The sequence below is a fragment of the Platalea leucorodia genome (assembly GCF_965183815.1).
Source record: "Platalea leucorodia genome assembly, chromosome: 1".
NCBI classification, from domain to species: domain Eukaryota; kingdom Metazoa; phylum Chordata; class Aves; order Pelecaniformes; family Threskiornithidae; genus Platalea; species Platalea leucorodia.
The window spans coordinates 164,030,490-164,051,176 of NC_138823.1; the positions used below are offsets into that span (position 1 = coordinate 164,030,490).

A 20,687-nucleotide genomic window follows, 5' to 3' on the forward strand; every position below is an offset into this window, starting at 1 on the left:
ATTATGTGAAGTGGGAAATTCAGAAGATTAGATTCGATGGCCAAAATGAACCAAATGTGGATCTGTGGGAACTTGGCTTTCTTTAGTACAAAGCATTGACAAGGAAGAATGAAAGGACTCCACAGAGGTCTTGGGAGCTGGTGGCAGCGTCCCCTGGCTCCCACACAGCCCCATGTCACTCAGAGGAAAGGTGCACGACTGTGCAAATCCCTGCAACTTCCCACCCCAAACGTCACCATCCACACCCTGAGGCAGGGAACTCACAGAACAGGAACATAAAACCTTGAAGAAAAGGGCTTCCCAAGTCAGGAGTCTCTCTCTCTCCCCCTGCCCCAAGCTCCTGGGACAGAAAAAAACTCCTACCAGGCAGGAACCTGCTATGCGCTTTCTCTATGGAAGCTTAACACTGCGAGGTCTTTCTGAAGTGCCTCTGCTTTTCACCACCCCCATCATTCCCTGCCTTTTACTCTATTGTCTTGGAAAGGAATAGGGTGTCCCCAGTTTATGATAGCTAGAAATCCATTTCCAGCAACTAAACACCTGCTGTCCCCACTGGTTTCCAAGCAGAGCTCAGAGCATTCAGTTGGTCAAGTGTATTAAGATCAGCACAGAAACTAGGATCCTCAAAAATACCCTGGTTTTGACTGAGATAATTTTCTTCATAGTAGCTAGTATGGGGCTATGTTTTGGATTTGTGCTGAAAACAATGATGATAACACAGGGATGTTTTAGTTCCTGCAGAGCAGTGCTTACACAGAGTCAAGGCCTTTTCTGCTTCTCACCCCACCCCACCAGCGAGCAGCTGGGGGTGCACAAGGAGTTGGGAGGGGACACGGCTGGGACAGCTGACCCCAACTGACCCAAGGGATATCCCACACCGTATGGCATCATGCTCAGCATATAAAGCTGGGGAAGATGGAGGAAAGGGGGGATGTTTGGAGTGATGGCGTTTGTCTTCCTAAGTAACCGTTACACATGATGGAGCCCTGCTTTCCTGGAGATGGCTGAACACCTGCCTGCCGATGGGAAGAAGTGAATGTATGCCTTGTTTTGTTCTGTGTGCCTGCGCAGCTTTTGCTTTCCCTTTTAAACTGTCTTTATCTCAACCCACGAATTTTCTCACTTTTACTCTTCTGATTCTCTCCCCCATCCCACTGGGGGGGAGTGAGTGAGTGGCTGTGTGGTGCTTAGTTGCTGGCTGGGGTTAAACCACAACAACCCTCTGCTTCCAAACTCTGCATTAGCTGCTCCAGTTGAAAAGCAGAAATCAATATGGCAAGCCTGGAGATTCTGCAAGAAGTAATGACTGTTCATCATGTACTTTGAAATACACAAATGCTGATGTTTCAGGTACTAGTGGCATAATTCAGCAATAATTAAGTTAAAATTCTTAGCAGTGAGAAAAAGAATCACTAGGAGTTCACATTTAAGTTTAGTTAAAATGGTGATGATGCACTATCAAAGTAATTTTCTATTTTCTTTGTTTGCCTCATTTCCATGACACATTTTCTGTTTTCCAAATCTCCTTTTGCTCCCTGGCTGAATCAGGAGCATGAGGAACTGCATTAATTCTTGTGCACTCTATGGTCAGTGCTTTCCAACCACCAGGGGTTTCGGACAATGGAGCCGCACTGAGGATGGCTCTTTCTTCTTCCATTTTCCCAGGGAAAACTCTTCTTGAGATCTGGAGAGCTTTTTTCTGTTTTTCTTTTTTAAACACTGAGTTTCTGTTCTTATCATTTGCTCAATGGATTTCTTCTCACTCCACAAGTCTCATATGGAGCAGCATCTGGCCCTCTGCTATTCCCAGCACTGCAGAAAAAGAAGTCAGCTTAAAGGAATCTGAGTTTTATTGATTTTATGAATTTGTCCCAAGAGCTACCAATTACAAACTCCGTGAATAACATCTGAGGGGAATGAAACTGCACTGAAAAAGGAAAATATCTACTAAAATTCCGTTCCGCTCCAATTTCCTTGGGAAACAATATTTCTCATCACCTTCCCAAGCTACTAAGTGTGGCTATTCTAATCTGGATGTCAAGCCATAATGTTGGGGTCCAAAACTGAGTAAGAGTTTCTCTTCCACAGGACAGCAGACCATGAGCAAAGTCTTGCATGACTTTCAGAGTCCAAGAACTTTACTGGGACCAGGACACAGCTTGAAGTACTGTTCTTCAAAGCCACAGAAGTTGCAAAGATTCGTTATTACATGAACAGCAAAGATACTTCCATGCTACTGAAGAACACAGAAGAAAATACAAAGAACCTAAATCCGGTCGATGGACTTACTGATCTGCAGAACACTCTTCCCATGAGCAACAGGCAAGTTCAGCAATCACAGCTGAGGAAGGTACTGTCCCACTGTTAACATACCTATTTGTTATTCTTATTAAGCTGGAGCATCTAGAGCATCCGTCAGGTACCTGAGGGTCCACAGAGAGAATCTAACAGTATCTGCCAGGGGACAGCACTCAGGCAGCAGAAATCCCGTTGATGCAATAGCAAGCAGTACAGCAATGAACACAGTGTGTACAGCAAGGAGGAATCCCTGTATCATGCAAATGCAGGTTCTTGTTGACTGCTTAAGCTTCTTCGATGGAGATGTTTCACCCCTGAATGGTTACATTATGCTTTGCATAGCTCCACATCTTCTAACGTAGCACACACCTTCTTGGGAACAAAGCTCAGCACTTCCTTTCCTTTAGCCTTTCAGAGCAGACCCGGTGAAACCACCACCAACCACCTACCTTCAGCCAGGTACCTGCTCTCAAGCAAGTGCTTCACAAAGTCAGGGGCAGCAGGGTTCCTTCCAGAACATCCTCCACCTCCTCCTCCACTGTGTCCTTGTCCCCAGTTCACTTCAGTGAGTCTCTTTTACCACCCACCAGGATGGGGAAGCTGCAGAAGCAGCGCTGTCGGTAATTATAGCAGGACAAAGTCCAGGATCACTATTCACACTAGTTTTCTTTCACCCCATCCATCATTTCCACCCCCAAGTGACTCGGTGCAGATGCCTGTGGACACTTTACCCGCACTTTAAGTGACACCCTGTGGCTGAGAGGAGGAATTACGGGTGACCATTCCTTCAGTGACGCTCTCCTTAAAGTTTTGTGACTATAGACACAGAGGCTGAAACCCAGTGAGCCTCAGACAGTCTCAAGTGTTCAGCAGCCAGAGAGAACAGTCTGATTTCACCTTCTGCAGCGGGGTTTCAGACCTCATCCTCTCACAGCTTGGCTGGACAGAAAATGGGTCATAAGGCACAATAATAGAAGAAATCCCACATCCACAAGAGTCCTCTCACTAGATTCAGCTGGGTGGGATTTTTCCTCTCATTTTGACATCGTGAGATGCGGATTTCCTGCTTTCTCTCCTTTTGTAATGCATTTGATTCTTTCCCTTCCCCATATGTTCCCTCTTCCACTCCTCCCCTGGCCCCAGCAGCACACGATTTTGAAAGAATCATCTAATTGCAAACTTGTGGGAAGAAACTGAACCTCAGTCCATCTGTTTTCCAGCTGGTAGTTGCTGTCACCTTAGACAACAGCTCACTATCTGATGCAAGTGACGGAGAGGTGGTGGATGGTGCAGCTTCCTTAGAGAGAGGGTTACGGAAGCCTCCAAAAATAATGTGGGCAACCCTGTGTTTGCTGACCTGAAGGCCACATGGTTCAGAGCCCTCTCAGAGACCCATCATCCCTCTCCGCTGTGACAAGCCACTCTCCCCAGCAATCCTGGGAGATGACCCCTCTGCCATGAGTTCAGGGTCACCATCCTGAAGGGCAAAGCAAGGGCCTGGGCCTCCTGCTACTGCTGTCAGGTCTGATTGACTTCGACAGAGGATCAGATGGGCTTGGTGCAGAACAGCAGCAGCAACACCTGGCTCTGGGAAATGTGTGAAGTCTGCCTCAAAAGTCAAGCCTTTTATTTAAGAGACTCCCAATCAGACACCATAGGATCATAGCAAAGCCACCTCGTAACATAACAAGTGAAGAACAAAAATACTAATCAGCATTTAATTAGCTGGAGAAAAGATCCCTCAACATGACTGAAGTAACATGAACAATCTTCTTATTTTACTCATGCAATTAATTTCTGTTCTGTGCTCAATGAAGAAATCACACATTTCACAGGATGATAGTAGCGGGAGCAAGAAAGATGGGTTATTTTCATTCCTCCTTTTAAATACTGTTTTCAACATTCTTTTTCCACACTGCAAAATCAGAGCGATCTCTTACCACAAATTATGCTTCACAATGGAAAGAAAAAAAGAAGATCATCTCAAGGGAAAAAAGTAAAGCCTCTTCCATCTGTGCATATACTGAAATCAAGAGCCTCCCACTGCTGTATTTGTGAAAGAATTCAACCTAAACTAGCAAGAGAAAATGAACAAAGATGGTTGAAATCTTAATCTGGATACAGTGCTATTGGAGTCAAGCTGACCTAATCAACTGCAGATTTGATCTCCTCAGAGAAAAGCTTTACGAGCTTAAAAATTATGTTTTATTCCCTCCCCCAGAATTCCAATTCTGGCCTTTTTCCTCTGCTGTGTTTGTTTGGTTTCTCATCTTCTCCTTCCTTTAACTTCCATGTACTCCAGAATTCCTAGCTGACAAATATTGTGTTGGTCATCCCAGGATGGCTAAAACATGGCTTCTGCAAGACTGAAGACTCCTTTTTTTTTTTTTTTTTTACAGCCTTTTTATAGTGAGTCCATAATTAAAATTGGCTACAAAATATCTCTTCTTACTCCAAATCTCCTTCTATCTTTAAACAGTCCAGTGGAATAAAAGCCTTCCGGACATATAACAAGGTTACAGAAGAGGGATGAGGTGGGAGTAGGTTTAGAGCTTCGTAGTACTTTTCTGAGTCTGAAAACACACATGCATTGCCTAGCAAAAAGAGAAAGTTGTGTACTTGATCTTTGAAAATCTTCCTTCAGAAATGTGTTTTAAATATAGAAAGAGCCCTTCAATCCAAATGGCAGTGCACCAGAACTGCTTAGCATCTGCTGCCTCTCAGGCTGGGATGCTTCCTCTCACCTTGTCCTTTTCCCCAGCCCACAGCTCAGCTGCATCTCCTCACTGCACCCAGCTGTACCTCTAGAAATCACCGCTCGTGTGTACAAGGCGCTGGTGATGGGCATTTTATTTCTCTTTCTCCAATAAAGATGAAAGGCCACCAGAGCATAAAGGGTCTCTGTCTTTTACAGAGGGACTTAGCTTTCAAAAATGCACCCTTTAGAAATCAAGCCAGAATAACCTCTGAGGAAAAAGTCGGTCATGCTAATGTGATCAACAGAAGTGCTCAAGACACTACAATACACAAGATGATAAAACACAAGTGAAAATGTTAATTGAGCCTCTAGGCTAGCCACTTATAAAAGTGCACATTTCTGTAATTATCAGGACAGGTCTTACCCATATAGTACGAACAAGACTCTGTGACCAACGATTTCCAAGCAAGGCTCATGTTTTACATGCAAGCTGAAGCCACTGCTCCAGAATAACTTTGAACAATAATTAATCAAAAAGAAAAGCAGCAGAGGTTAGATCTCGATAAAAGAATGGCTGTTTAACCTATGAAAATTAGCTCTTTTGCCCTTTTAAAAATTAAATCATCTCTTTAACCCCTTTCAAAACAAGGAGGATGCAAAACAGGAGAACTATTAATTCACTCCTTCACCCTTCCCTCAGCACACAAAAGATTATTTGCCTCTGTTCAAGATGAGACAACAAAGAACTGCAGGAATTTTTCTTTCATTGTGGAGTAAGCCATGTCAATAGGTACAACTGTGATACTTGTGCCAATGGCTCGTTCTCCCATGTCCATCCATGTGAACAACAATCCAGTTGCTAAGCCACCAGCCCTCTCCAAATCATTCTCAACAAGGCAGCTGGTTACAGGGCCGCCAAGGAATCGTAGAATATCTCAAGTTGGAAGGGACCCATAAAGATCATTGGGTCCAACTCCCTGCTCCTCGCAGGACTGCCTAAAACTGAACCATATGACTACGAGCATCGTCCACATGCTCCTTGAACTCTGACAGGCTTGGTGCCGTGACCACTTCCCTAGGGAGCCTGTTCCAGTGACTGACCACCCTCTCAGTGAAGAACCTTTTCCTAATGTCCAATCTGAACTTCCCCTGAAGCAGCTTCATTCCATTTCCTCGTGTCCTGTCGCGGGTCACCAGAGAGAGGAGATCAGCACCTCCCCCTCTTCTGCCCACTGTGAGGACATTGTACACTGCAATGAGGTCACCCCTCAGCCTTCTCTTCTCCAAGCTGAACAATCCAAGTGACTTCAGTTGCTTCCTTTAAGTCTTGCCCTCAAGGCCTTTCACCATCTTGGTCACCCTCCTCTGGATACACTCTAATAGTCTGATGTCTTTCTTATACTGAGGTTCTCAAAACTGCACACAGCACTTGAGGTGGGGCCACACCAGTGCAGTGTAGAGTGGGACAGTCCCCTCCCTCGACCAGCTCGCTATGCTGTGCTTGATGCACCCCAGGACACGGTGTGTACACCGTGGTGTACACACACTCGGAACAAGGAGTAAGCAAGGAGGGACCAAATCCCCATCAGCGCAAGGTTAGCAGTGCTTATGTGCCTGTTTTCAGCAGCATAGTCCCTGGAGAAAATGAGGATGCTTTTTGCAATACCCAAAACACTCACCTGAAGTGGCTATCATCTCGAAGAGCTTTCCTATACAGAGAGAGAGGGGGATTTGCAGAGAGGGAGTTAGAACTATACAGGCCTTTTGTTCCTGTTGATCACAAAAACAGTCTGGCCTCCTAATGTCAATCCCCAGGTGTGGGTTCAATTCAGCTCAACAGACACCCAGGGATGAATTCAGCTGCCTAAACACAGGCATGGTATCATTTGTCTTAGAGTATCTGCAACACCTATGTAGTCCGGAAGACAAAACACAAACTACACAAGGCCTAGGCCCTCTGAAACAGGAACTAGATACCAGGCAAGATACCCCTGGACATATCAAATGGCACTAGCACTTCTGCATGGGCTCCTGAACTGATTCGTACATTTAGGTTGAGCAGAATAACTCTCTAGGCTTCATCCCCTATATCAATTAGAGCTCCACTAACTTGTATTACAGCTTAGATACTTAAATTAGCTGTTGATACCTACATGGAAATAGCTAGATTTGTGTGTCTTAATCTACAAGCTGGAGGCCTTCCAATGCTTCCACCTCCTGCCTGCAACCAGCACAAACCAAGCTGACCGGCCCCCGATGGACAGGTCTCACCATAGAATAGCCCTCCGCTGCACTGGCTGTCGTAGACAAACTCAAATCAGACAGCTAAGGCTACAAGAGTCAACACTTATTGTCCATAAGATGAACATCTAATCCTGGATTTCCTCATTGCACAGGGTAATTTGTAGGGAAAGGAAAGAGCTCAAGTACACATACTGTAGCCTGTAACACGGTGTAAGTACTTACATGTACGACCACGTTTTTGCAAGCAGCAAAAAGGGTCTCATTACTGCCCATTTGCTGAATTAATCAAGCTTCAGGATATCCTAATAAGTGAATTAACCTGTTTCCTAAAACAAGAATAAAAGCTTCACACTCTCGAAGTATAAACACATCTAGAGGGCAGCAATGATATTGTCATCTTTAGCTAAATATAGGTCCTGAGCAGAGACAAGTGCACAGCCACACGCTGCGCCAACACATACATTTCCCCCCCCCCCCCCCCTTTTTTTTTCCCCTTTGAGAATAATACATAAGCTTTGCTGCAAAATTGCAAAGTTGTAAGCGGATGGCATCATTTTTAGATCCTTGGTCAAAGAACATTTTGCTTATATTCACAAATCCCACTACAGGGTAACCAGATCTTGATTTGTCAGCACGACTTTATTTCCCAAATAAAGAGGGAGAAAAATCACCAAAATAACAAAGTGTCGGAGATGAAAAATACTCACAGACTGACAGACTTTGTTTTATGAATCCAGCTGAAACTTATCTGAGTCACTCAGCAGAAACATAGACACATGCACAAAATCACCATGGGAATTTTTTGCAGTTAGAATGGAAATATTTTATGCAAACAGTTTATTCTATAGTGGCAAGCAGGAGGGGATTTTTTTATGCACCAGTTCTTGTTCTTAAGTTTTTTGACTCAAATACCCTTTCATTAAATTTTGCTGGCATATTGCAGGGTTTGAGAGCATTCCCCGTCCGAGCACTCAGACGTTCTGAGTTAGACAGAGCGACAATCAAAGCATGATAGTTGACAAGATGGATACCAAGCCAGGGTAGGTCCATCCAAAGCCTTTGATGAGCTGATCTGTGGAGCTACCTACTTATCGCATTTTGTCTTGAGTTCCATACACTATGTGCACAGAGACTACAATAAGGTGCCGAAATAGCCCCATGAGTATCAGAAATTGGGCAGCCTGGTTTGCCATGGATCAGCGTCTTGTGCTTGACTGAGTCTGGTATAAGATTTTGAAATAGTTCAGGCACTTCCAAGTCTGGGTTTTCTAGTATCTATAATGCAAAGCTTTTGTTTACGGATAATGCTACTGGGTTCGTTTCCTCCAGTTGATGAACTACTTTTATGAAACCGGTAGGAACTTGGAATCTTTGAGATCTTAATTTAAAAAAAAAAAAAAAAAAAAATTACTGAAATGATCCAAAAGTTTTATACACATTAGAATGAGAAATATACTTACAGTCATGCATAACCAAACTAAAGATATGCTATAGTTCCTAAAACGTGGTAGCTTGCAAACACGGGATGCATGACAGTATAATAAATAGCTGAGTTACGACCTAGAACTGGATAAGCCCTCAGTAAAAGAAAGGCATTGCACAGTGCTTTTTCTAAACTTGTCTGATTTTGCTCTCAAAAACAATTCAGTACAATATTACACGCCATCATTTCTCCCTTTGCCTCATCAAAAGGCAAAACAAAACAGGACAAAAATACACTACATGTCCTAGGCAGACATCTTATGTTGATCCAAGCCATCTCCCGACCACACATTCACTTTGTAGCTGAATTATTCACCTCTGAAATTTGCAAGATCCATTTCTCATTTTTTATCCATTGTCTGTGCTTATATTTTTATCTGCACGGGGTGCACAGTCTAGGTTTTTAGCACACTGAGTCCCACTACAAATGGCCCTCTAGTCAGCCCACGAACTAACTGGGTGAAATCACGCAAGTAAAAGCAGCCAGACTGTGTCAGTATTTGGTCTTCCCAAACTTCGGACAGGTTCTGCATGTACTAGTTGCCACATCTTTCAAATCACAGAAGAGACTGCACCTCTGTATTCGAATCTTAACCTGTTGTCCTACTGCTTTCCCAAGCCTTAATCACCAACAACTACCTCCCAAGAAGCTACTGATTTTACAAGTTGACTCAAATCTCAGTATAGTCCTTCCCTTCCTTTTCTCTGCCACAACTTGGAGGAACACACATGAAATTGTATAAGATCAACTGAAAGCCACCTGCAGTGGCTTCGGTTTACTTTAGTTCTCTACCGCAAGCCACATACGCTACTACGTCTGGGCACCAGTATGCACTACCAATCAGTCCTGCAGACATACATTTTCTCAACGTGACTAGTCACATTTTATGTTGAAAGGAGAAAAATGTCCATTTGCCCAGACTATGACAAAATAAACCTTCAGCATTTCAATAACATATTTTCATCAGTCTTTTATTTAATTAACAGGCCATTGTTTTAAGAGCCATGAATTTATGAAAATTTATTAGTACCGTAATACAAACATTAGCCACCATGGAGAAGGAGAGGAGCAGGGAAGAACTTTAAATCAGGTCATTGATGAACTACTGAAAGCATTAACAGAGTTTATCAAAATAAAATGAGGCAGTCAAGATTTTTTTTTCTTCTATGTACAGAAAAAGCATTTAAATTCTCTCCACTACATTTATGATATAAATAAGGAATCATTCATAATGCATTTCTTTTTTTATTTTTTTCTTTCCCTCTTTCCTTTTGGAGAAACAAAAATAAGGCAGTGAAAATACTGACATCCTCCACTAAAAAAAGGAAATGGAAAAAAAAAAAAAGTCATACATCTTTGAGGTACCTTTTCTATGGCTGTTCTTTCAGGGTCCATTCTGATACACTTGCTCTACTCTGAGCTGCCTTAATTCTCAGAAATTTTCTTTTTATCTCAACTGAGACTGTAAATGTAGTGAACTAACTGCTATAGTCAAAGACAGTGTAACCCGGCCCTTTGCATGTTCCCACCTATTTTATTCCAAAGAGCACAGGTGAGAGAATATAGGGTTTGAGGATGATCTTGCAGTTCTCGAGATAACCTCCTTACTCTGCTCAGAGTCAAGGATGACAGAAACTGGTGCCTAAGAACAAATCTGGAAGAGGGCTTTGATTTGCATAGCAAATACACGGAACTTTGGTCTAGTTATCTGACCCTTGACACCTAGAGCTGGGGAAAGAATAAATTCACTTCCAACAAGTTAAAAAATAAGGTCTAAGATGACAGGGTCATTCTTTTATGGGATTTATTGAGAATGCTAGCCTCACAAAATTAACGCTACCTGAAAATTAGACTACTAACACCCGAGCAACAGTTCAGAGTGAAACATGGAATGAAACGTCCCCACAGTCAAAAGCACACTGAGTAGTCTCAAAAAAATGAGTGACAAACAAGTGGGTACACATATTTGGAACTAATATGTTAAAAACTTAATGAAAGGTCCAAACAGTACTGACAGATAAGGAAAAGGAAATGAGTGCCTGGGTCCGACAGCTTGAATAATAATTTTTTAGTGAGTCATCATGATTGTTTACCTCTAAGACTAAAGCATCAGTTCCAAGAGATTTCTAAGGAGCCCCCATACCCCCTTGCTTTGAATATTATTTACCTCATAATATCCTCTACTGTTTCCCTTGCAGTAATGATGCAGCCACCCCAGCCTGATAAGCCAACTGCTGATGAAGTTGCTAAACAGAATCCAGACCCCAGCCTTCTGTTTGTCAGATACAACTTCCAGCCCCGTTTGTCCCCCTGTTCACACAGACAGCCTCTCAAAGAGAGAGCTCTTTCAAAATACAGTTCTTAGGTGTTAGGACTAAGTACTTCACAAGTCAAAGGATCTTTAATTATCTAAATGGCTGAAGCACTGGTACAAATACGTTCAGCTACACATATCTACACATGAACAAACACACAAAGCACAGTATACCGTCCTTAGATTGCACAGGGCATTTTTTGCCCAGATCTACCTAAATACACTTAAGTAAAGAGGAATTGGTGTCCAAAAGTCTGTGCTTTTGAGAAATCTGCATCATTCCAGGGAGGAATTTTGAATATACAGGCTGGAATGTGGAGGAAATGTTGATTCCCAGGCAAACACGTTTTTTCTGTTTTTTTTTTTTTTCTAAATGGAAAATATATTTTGGGTCTCCCCTGGGTGCCTTCTCAACACCAGATCTGTGGGAGAGGGAAAGGAGGTTGTACTTACTCGTGGTGTTGTATTTGATCCCATTGAAGAACTCCGGGCAGGGTCTTTCTACTAGTTCCCCCGCAGAGGTTCTGGGCCAGCAGGTCCCGATCTGATCAGTTGTGGCATTGCAGTACAGACCTTTTGCATTAAAAAAGGAGATAGAAGAGGAAAAAGAAGCAGTTGAGAAAGCACAAAAGTGACACACTTTGCATCACAAAGCAAACCGAATCTTAGCACTTATAAAGCTTTTCCGAGCCCTGCGCTAGGTAATGTTTCCTACCATCAAAGCGCAGGAAAGGGATAGAGGAACTCTCTAAAAAAGTCTCTTGTAAACGATCCAGGAGGCTGCAGTTGACATCAAATTCTTCTAAGATGAACTGAGATATGGTCACATCCATTATCGCACCCAGGACTGCTGGACTGGATCAGGCTCCTTCCCCCTTTTCTGTTGGTTTTTTTTTTTTGTCCCCTCTCTTTTCTTCCTTTCTGGAAACAAATGAACATCAAGCTGCGGACACCCTGCGATCTCGTGTGTGTGAGCCTCTCTTCCTCCCAGTGTGCTGACAACTTGGCTGAGAGTCTGCGTCTGGCTGTGCGGTTCAATCCTCCGAGCTCTTCTTTGCTTTAAAACAGCAGCTCAGGAACCAATGGGATCACACGGAGCCCAGAGTAAGGGGCTTGCGTCTCTTAGCCAGCTTCCCTGGTCTAGCAGCTCTCCAATGCCGCCTCACATTGCCAGACTGTTGTATTGCTTTCGCTCCCTCCCTCTTCTCTCCCTCTCCCTCTCTCTCTCTCTCACACACACATACACACAGAGACAGTTTTATTGTTAGCTTTGGGGATGAGCACTTTTGCAAAAATACTCGCTGCAAATTAGAGCCAGGGAGAAAAGGAAAAGCCATCAGATGAATATAACTCCTCTGGCTTTTTGTGAAGCAAAGCAATTCCTGCCTTTACTGTGTGGAACTGAGGATGAGCAGAGATGCTTGGACAGGGAGGGGGAAGAAGGGACCCAGTCCCGTAAATGCAGAACTGGATTGTGAGCAGGCCTCAAGAAAGAAGAAAAATAATAAAAGCTGGGATGAGGGAGATGTTCTGACAGAAAGGAGGCATCAGAACAAAGGAATCTAGAATAACGACCCAGAGGGGAGGCAGAGTGGGGAGCCCGAGAGAAGGGTTGAGCACCCAGCCTGGGAAAAGAAAGGCACAGAGGCAACACGTCTTTCAGCACCTCAGGCAGATGGGCTGGGCTGGACAGTCTGGTAGGGCAAGGCACAGAGAGCAGAGTAGAGCTTTGGAGAGAAGGATGGATCATTCAGGGGACAAGGAAGAAAAGAGAGGCCACTGTCTCATTTTCCAGTGGTAGGAGGGAGCAAGCATTTCAGAAGGGATGAGCACCCAGACTGATCCAGAAAGCAGGAGGAAGAGCCTCTAATTAAGGAAATCATGACGTGGGGAGAGAGGGAAGAGCAGAGGGCTTGACAAACTGAGGTCATTATGGAACAGGATGAGAGGGACCTGGGGAAGGGGAAAGATGCGAAGTTTGGATGATTGGTCATCTTTTGGGAAATCAAAGCTCAGTACAATAGGAACTGGGTGAAGTTCTGCACTCTGGGACGTGCTGGAGAGCAGCTTAGACCTAACCAGCCTTTCTGACTTGCTACGTTAGGATATGAGGAAATCTTTCTTTATGAAAAAGTGGCAAAAACTTGCTAAGGAGGATCATTTAGGGTCACAGATTCAGAAGGATCTTGGGAAGCAAATAGAAAACTGACTTGTAAGGGAGAAAAGCAAGATAAATAGATATGATAGTAGCAGAGATGAATGCGGAAACAAGGCAAGGACAATGAAGAAGCTTTGACAGAAAAAAAGGGATTCAGAAATGAACTCCTGTTTACAGTCTGTGTTCACAGCTTTAGATTAGACATGGTGCTTACACTGACTTCAAAACAATGGTATAGGATTTCCAATAACATCTATCGGCCTGGACTTTCCCTTTACTCTTATTTATGATTGAAGGGCTTCATTCTTTACTCTTCAAGGACCAAAAGAATTGTGTTATCCAAAGAAAGCAAAAAGAAAAAACCACTGGATTAGAAGGGCAAATAAATTAACAACATGCACTGATGAGAGAACTAGCCAGGAAGCTATTTTGCCATCTGGGAGTCTGGAGATTTTTTAACATTTTCAGATTGCGGGAGAGGGGAGGAGTGCCATCGTGGTTTTGGGATGAGTATTTTTGGTTTAAATATGTAAAAACCCACAAAAGCAAGTGTCCTAACTCTCTAGGCAGCATGATATTCTGAGGCAAGTGAATGCAGCTCTCTGTTTCTCTCTCTGCAGCCATGAGCTCCCTCCCAAGTGAATGTTCCCAGAATTGCAACTCTTCTTGAGAAATCTGCATTTCAACAAATTGACCCTTGTCAACACCACCAGATCTCTTTGTCCCATCCATCTCTTATCACAAAAAGCAGGAGAGAAAATTTCTTTAGCATCATTCACACAAGATGACCACCACCAATATACTGGTTGCCTTTAAACAGAATTTTGAGGAGAAAACCCTATTTCTTGAACTTTCAAGTGAGGGGGATAAAGGGTGCTCTAAACCTCTAAGCAATTCACAGACATCTATCCCTCAAAGTATCTTCAACTCTAAGTTTCTTTGCTTCTTCCTGACAGTGCAGTTGAGTTCAGAAAATTTATTTTTATTCCTCTCAATGATGCTATGAAATCTTCTCAGAAGACAGCATTTGTAAGTGCCCAATGTCATCACCAAGCCCACTGGCCATTTCAGTTCAGGCAGAAGTGATCAGTGAGTAGGGCACTTGTCCAGGATGCCGATAAGATTTTTTTTTCCTGCTTCTGCTGCCTCTCTGCAGGGCAAAAATCACATAGCCTGGCCAAAAGTCTTAATTTCTTACATACTGTCTGCCTTGTCTATTTTCTCACACTATTTGTGCAGCACCTACCACACTTGAATCAAAAACTTGGCTGGAGGCTTTGGGCGCTAGAGTTTCCTGAATTTTTGGAGGAATGCATCACTTAATAAATTACAAAAAGAAAGACAGTTTCAAAAAATTAAATACTTTCAAATCTGGTAAATATTTCACTTTCTTAAAATGCTGGCCTGTATTTTCCAGCATAAACACTTGAAGATTTTTCAAATGGTTCAAATACTAGAGAGTTGAACACTAAGCTGGATTTCATTTCAAAACTGTTCTTTATAGTGGTCAACATCTGAAACAACAGCCCTGAATTAAACTAAATATTTTTTTCAGGATTAAGAGAATGATTTCTTCATTTAAGTGAGAAGAGCTAGAAAATCTTCAATCAAAAATCATTCTTCCCTCCATCATTTCAGTTCAGCTAACTTTAGAAAATCAGAGGCAGTACATATCACACAGATAATAATACTGCATTCCATATATTTAACAACCAAAAAAACTCACCCCAAAAATAAATATAGATGTGATGAACAAATTGTCTAGGAGTAAGTCTGAATGAAGAAAATAATTTATTGTTCCTCAGTCCAGAAATGAGCACCACTATTTAATAATCCCTTCCCCGTTCTGCTGTAGCCTCTTCATGAAAAGCTGCTTTTGCAACTTTCCCTGCGTACAATTAACCGCTTAGTGAAAGTTTCCCTCTGGCTGGATCTAGTCAAATCCTGACCATGTCAATTTGACTCATTTGATGTGAAAATGTTGCTCTTTATAAAAAAGGCAAATGTAACTAAATGAACGACCGATAGAAATGTTGCAGCTGCTGACACAGCTGATTCTCTGCTGATGCAGTACCCCTCCATGATGCATTTGATAGCAATAACTACTAGATCTTGCCAGGCAGCAGGTAGCAGAGATCTGCCTTAAAAATTACTGAGCAACCCAAGAAAGCCAGTAATTGCACCTGGCAGGCAGAAAAACTCTCTCAACTTAAGAGTGGGCTTGTTCCTATGTGGTGGTATTCATTGGTTTGTTTGGGTGAGTATGCAAGACATATGTACAACCAATCTGTATAAAAACATCTGAATATGCAAAGTTATGGAAGTGAACAAGACAGACAAATAAACATGTGAACGCATACACAGCTCAGTAAGCCTGTTTTACAGAAGAGGTATTGGAAAGTGACCTACAGCTGCTCTAGTAAAAGAATGGGCTCTGCTCATAAATGGGATACAATATTCCCTGGTAATGGAAATCTTTGTATGCCAACCCCTGCACCACTGTTGCACAGCTGTTTTCTCAATCTCCAACTCAACCCACAGTTGGTAGAATTAGCCAGAGGATGGCTTTAATTTGCCCCACTAACAGTGAGTGACAAGGATGACATTGTGCCGTTTAATCAGCAACACCAAAACTCAGCTCTACGCAGACTCAGGCAGCCAACATACCTATTTGCGTTGGGTGGCACTGCCCCCAGACCCAGCTGACTGCTCCCTGGTCATGTCTGCTAGAGGGACCTCTTCTCAGACACTCAACCTCCACAAAATCATAAGACCGCTATATATTTCAATACCCAATATGGGTTTTGGAAAAAAAGCAAAAAAAAAAAAGCACAGTTCTCTCCTCATTTCCCTTCCTTAGAGAAAGAAAAGCCCACTGCACCTCAGCCAGCCTTCTTTTCCCACTACAGTGATGGTTTTATCACCCATTTCCCTATCCATTTATGTGAAGAGCTCATGGTTTCCAGTCACAAGAGTCACCCATCTCTTCTGGTATGCAACACAAAACTTAGGACAAGAAATGCACATCCTCAAACAACAAATGCAAATCCTCAGACAACCTGGTTACACCAATACCCTTCTTACTTCAGTTCCATTGGCTTTCAGGAATTTACCTCAGCAATATGGAAGTTTCACATGGAGTCATGGTCCGAGTATTGGCTTTTTAGGTCTCTTTCTTTTAATCCAAGTAAATCCATATCTATACTTATCATCTAGCATTATAAATTGGTCTGTTAACAGAGTCACGGATCTGTGTTTGGAGCATGAGATAAGCAAGACAGCTACATACCCAAATAACGGATTCAAAAGTGCACTATGGTCTGCAGGCCTTCTGGTTGAACCTCACTTCTGTCCAGCCCTTACGGCGTTAATGCAGGTTCATGTGAAATGAACATCTGCCATGAACACTTTGTGGTGTTTATGACATCCTGAGTGAGGGAAAGACTCAGGTGAATCTCAAAGAAAGCCTTCCCTACCCTGGTTTTGATGGAAAAATGGCAGTAAGACGAAGGAGAAGAAAGAGGAAGAGAAGGAAACATATCTCTTATTTGTAGAAATGAAGTCTTTAAATCACTAGAGGACAATCAAGAGTCAGAATTAAGCTTGATGGCAGAAATACAGGGTCATCAACTAATTGCTCATACAGCCCAGCTGCTCTCGTTTGGAGCTTAGTATCTACCTCTGCATTTGTCTACCTCTATGTTTTTGTTACCTTTAAACATAGGATCATAGAATCATAGAATCATAGAACCATAGAATCGTTAAGGTTGGAAAACACCCTTAAGATCATTGAGTCCAACCGTTAACCTATCACTGCCAAGTCCACCACTAAACCATGTCCTCAAGCACCACATCTACCAAATGACACAATAAGTTTTTCCTCATCTCTCCTTTTTCTGTTTGAAAAATGTCCCTCAGTAATCCTTAATTATTGCAATGACCTTTCAGCATCTGATTTTAAAGTTAGTGGGACTATTCAGCTAGGTAAAGAATGCAAGACCATACACTTTAAGGAAGGTACTAATTTACCAGAGTGGCTTCTGGACCATAAACATGAAGGCCCACCCTCCTTCTCAACATGCACTGCAAAACTGATTAGACTGCACTTTCAAATGCAGTGACAACATGACCATTACGTGGTAAAATATTTATCATTCCTTCTCGTTCCGGGTATGCTGGCAGTGAATGTAAAGGCAATTTTCAGAGTGGGAACTTCATACCATATGGAGCGAGACAATTCAAGCAGTAAGAGATCGAGGACAGCTTAAAGATCTTCACAGACAGTACACCTCTACCATAGGAATGTCATATATGGCTATCTTCTCTGCCACACCACGCTACGGCTTCTCACAATGAATTATACTCTACTACATGAGTGTTAAAGAAAACCACTTCTCAAATCGAGTGCTACTCTTCTAATCAAAATCTGGTCCTTGCTGCATATACTTGAGATTTAGACAGAATGTGCAGAGTTGCAAATTGTTGTATGTGGAGAGGAATATCAGACATATATAAATACAGATCTTTGTTTCAGTTGATAGACTCATTTGTTAGAACGAGGAGACATCCTTTATTGCTAGAAATGAAGCATGACTGTACCAAGCAAAGATAAAATTCAAAAATGCAGGTCTGTGGTGATGAATCTTTGCAGTTTCATTGATGTTAGAAAATATTTACTGTGGGTGTAAACAGATTCAACAGCATAAATAATAAATGGCTTGTAGCTACACATTAATATATTTCTTTCAGCACATTAATACACTTGTCATTCTCTACAGCTATAAAACCTGTACAAGTGAATCATGTTACATGAGACAAATGATGAGACATTGCAGGGAGATTGTAAGAACACACAAAAGAACCAACCTTGACACACTCATAAAGTGCCAATGTTGTTTTTTTTTTAAAAAGTGAGGTGTTTTGGATGAATGTGCAGAACACTACCTATCATATGAGAGCACAGAAACATTCATTCCAGAATAACTGTGATTTTATACAAGGTCAAATTCAGAGTCAATGCTTCACAGATATTGACAAGAGCACAAAGGACCCATTTTATATATTTATTTATGCCTGGCAATGGCCCAGTCCTCTGTTTACAGCATAAGCAAATAAAATTTAAAAAAATGGAGGTTAGGTCACATCTGAACAAATGATGACAATGACGATGTATTGCATTAGTCCCACTTTCTTTCTGTTAAGTACAATGGGACCACTGCCAATAAGATGTATAGAATCAGGGGGCTTGCCCTGCTCTCCTCCTTACAACACATTAGGCAACAAGATTTCTTGTGGCTTAATTCAGCCCATGCCAGTCAAGCTTTTGCTCTCCCTGCCTCCCACTCTGCTTCATTGTGATGACTGCCAGTGCATGCTAGGAAGATTTTAGTAGTCATCTCATATGATCGTAAGCTGGGAGGAAGCATAGAAAGAAAAGGTGGAGGGTAATAAACCACTCAGAAGTCAATCCCCCATTTCCTCTGAAAACACACAGACACTCTGCATGACAACTGGCTTTGAAACTTCATATAGCTCAGAAAGCAGAGAACGAGATAGAAGTAACATATGATCATGTTGCCCAGTATCCCACTTCTGACAATGACCAAAATCAGATGCTTCAGAAAATGATGTGGCCCACCAGCAAAACCAGCCTGCTCCAAATTGCCATGATCTAATCACTAGGGCATCCTAAGCAACCTTAACATATGCAGTAAGAGAATTAATTCTTTGGGTTATGAGTCTTTCCTTCATTGCCCAGCACACAGCATTGTACCTACAGTATTGTAACTCTTAGTTTTAAACCATCTAACTTATATTTGCTTGTTTTTTTGAGAAGTATCATTGGTCTGGCTTTGAGACCTTGGCTTAGTAGTTTACATACTCCTTTGGGCATTTCTGCCCAACCCAGGTGCAAAATCCAGGACTCTAACAGATTTAAACACTGCAGAGTTGCCAGCTCTCAGATTCAGATTGCTTTGACTCTGCTTTTTGTGAGGTATCTATCTAAGGTGCCATTATAGCCAAGGAGGACCTAGATTTTGATTCAACTGCCCAAAAATACATGGCCAGCACCATTTCAGATAGATAGTCTAGCATATCTGAGATAGCCACATGAGGCTGGCAGATAAACATGGGACCTAGGGAAGACCCACCCCTTCTGAAGCAGCAGCTGGAGGCCAGACAATTTGTCCTCAAGCATCTCAAATGCTCTGAGACACCCATATCTAAGCAACCAAATTGAGCCTCAGATATCCATTGATTATAAGGGCTGATCAGATCTTACTTACTCTGCTCCTCTAAATCCCCACAAGTGCCTCACCACTGTCAGACTCAACAAGGAGCAACAAAAGCAAATTTTCTTATAAGCACTTGGTCTTCTAGCACGTATCTCCACTGAGGCTACTGGATATTAGACTGAGAAAAAATTGGACCTTCCACAGAAGGGAAGAAGCCCATCATCAGTGTGTCACTAGGAAGAGTCTTTCACTATTATTGCTTAGGCTTTACCCTATGTAATAGATTTTTATTCCTTGGGCTACCTAATGTGAATCCTTCATAAATATGGGAAACCTCCTAGGATACAAACAAAGAGTAGCACAAGTAGCCTTGTAGAGCAAATGAAGCTTTCCTGATAATTTTCTACTCTTGGTTGAACTGTTATGCTTACAACATCCTCTCAGAGAGGAAACAAATTCTGGATATGTCGTATCTCTTACGGTATCTCCAGTGCAGATGTCTCCAGAGGTGCCAATCAACCTAGGTTTCCTTTGCAGCCAATGGAAAGAAATAGGGACTTTTGTGATGCAATTCACCTGATCTGTTGTTAGGATGAGACTGATTTTGCCCTCAGCTCCATCCAATACCCTGAGTAGATCTCTGGTGTCTCTAAGAGGAACATATAACAACTCGGGCTGATGTAAATGCCTGCATTTAGTCAAGTGAATCCCATTCCAGATGCCTAGAACAAAGATCAAATTGTTTGCTGAGCTCTTCCCCACTGGCCCGCAGCACCTTGTCTCCCTAAAGCATTTGGCAACTGTAATCCCATGAATTTGGGCGTCTCATTTATTTAATGAGAGATCAAACAAAAATATTTTAAATTAAACACACCAAGAATAAAGATGAGAATAAAAACGTCCTGTTATGACAGGACTATCAAAATGCTAGCAACATATCATTATGTTTAAAGATTCCATGTCTTAAATTTAATGTAATTACTTACAAGAGGAAACCAATACAATACAAACACTGTATAACAGATTTGTATCTCTCTGCTAGCCAGATGATTATTATAAGGACTCCAGAACAGTCAGCAATCACCAGAGACAATGCCTGGAAATTAAGCGGAAGAAATCATGGGCAGTAATGCCAACTTCAAGAAGTGAGACAGTAGTTCTCAAGAACACCATTCTCTAATAGATAATGAGGTAGGGTCCAGTCACACTAGACAGAAGCTGGAATGATTAGGCATGAAAATGGATTATCATAATAT

The 20,687-nt window shown here is 42.2% G+C and overlaps 1 protein-coding gene across 2 annotated transcripts in view; it reads right to left on the reverse strand.

Annotated features, from left to right (window-relative positions):
• CRHR2 (corticotropin releasing hormone receptor 2) overlaps positions 1–20,687 on the reverse strand; it is a gene marked incomplete at its 5' end in the record, with an annotated part of 167,879 nt that overhangs the window by 105,486 nt on the left and 41,706 nt on the right. The window contains 2 exons of one of the 2 annotated variants that reach the window (XM_082306485.1): positions 11,491–11,610; positions 11,753–11,870. In XM_082306485.1, the coding sequence (XP_082162611.1) occupies positions 11,491–11,610; positions 11,753–11,870 (238 nt within the window). Of the gene's footprint in view, positions 1–11,490; positions 11,611–11,752; positions 11,871–20,687 lie in introns of those variants that run through there. The other variant, XM_082306484.1, reaches the window with a different exon arrangement.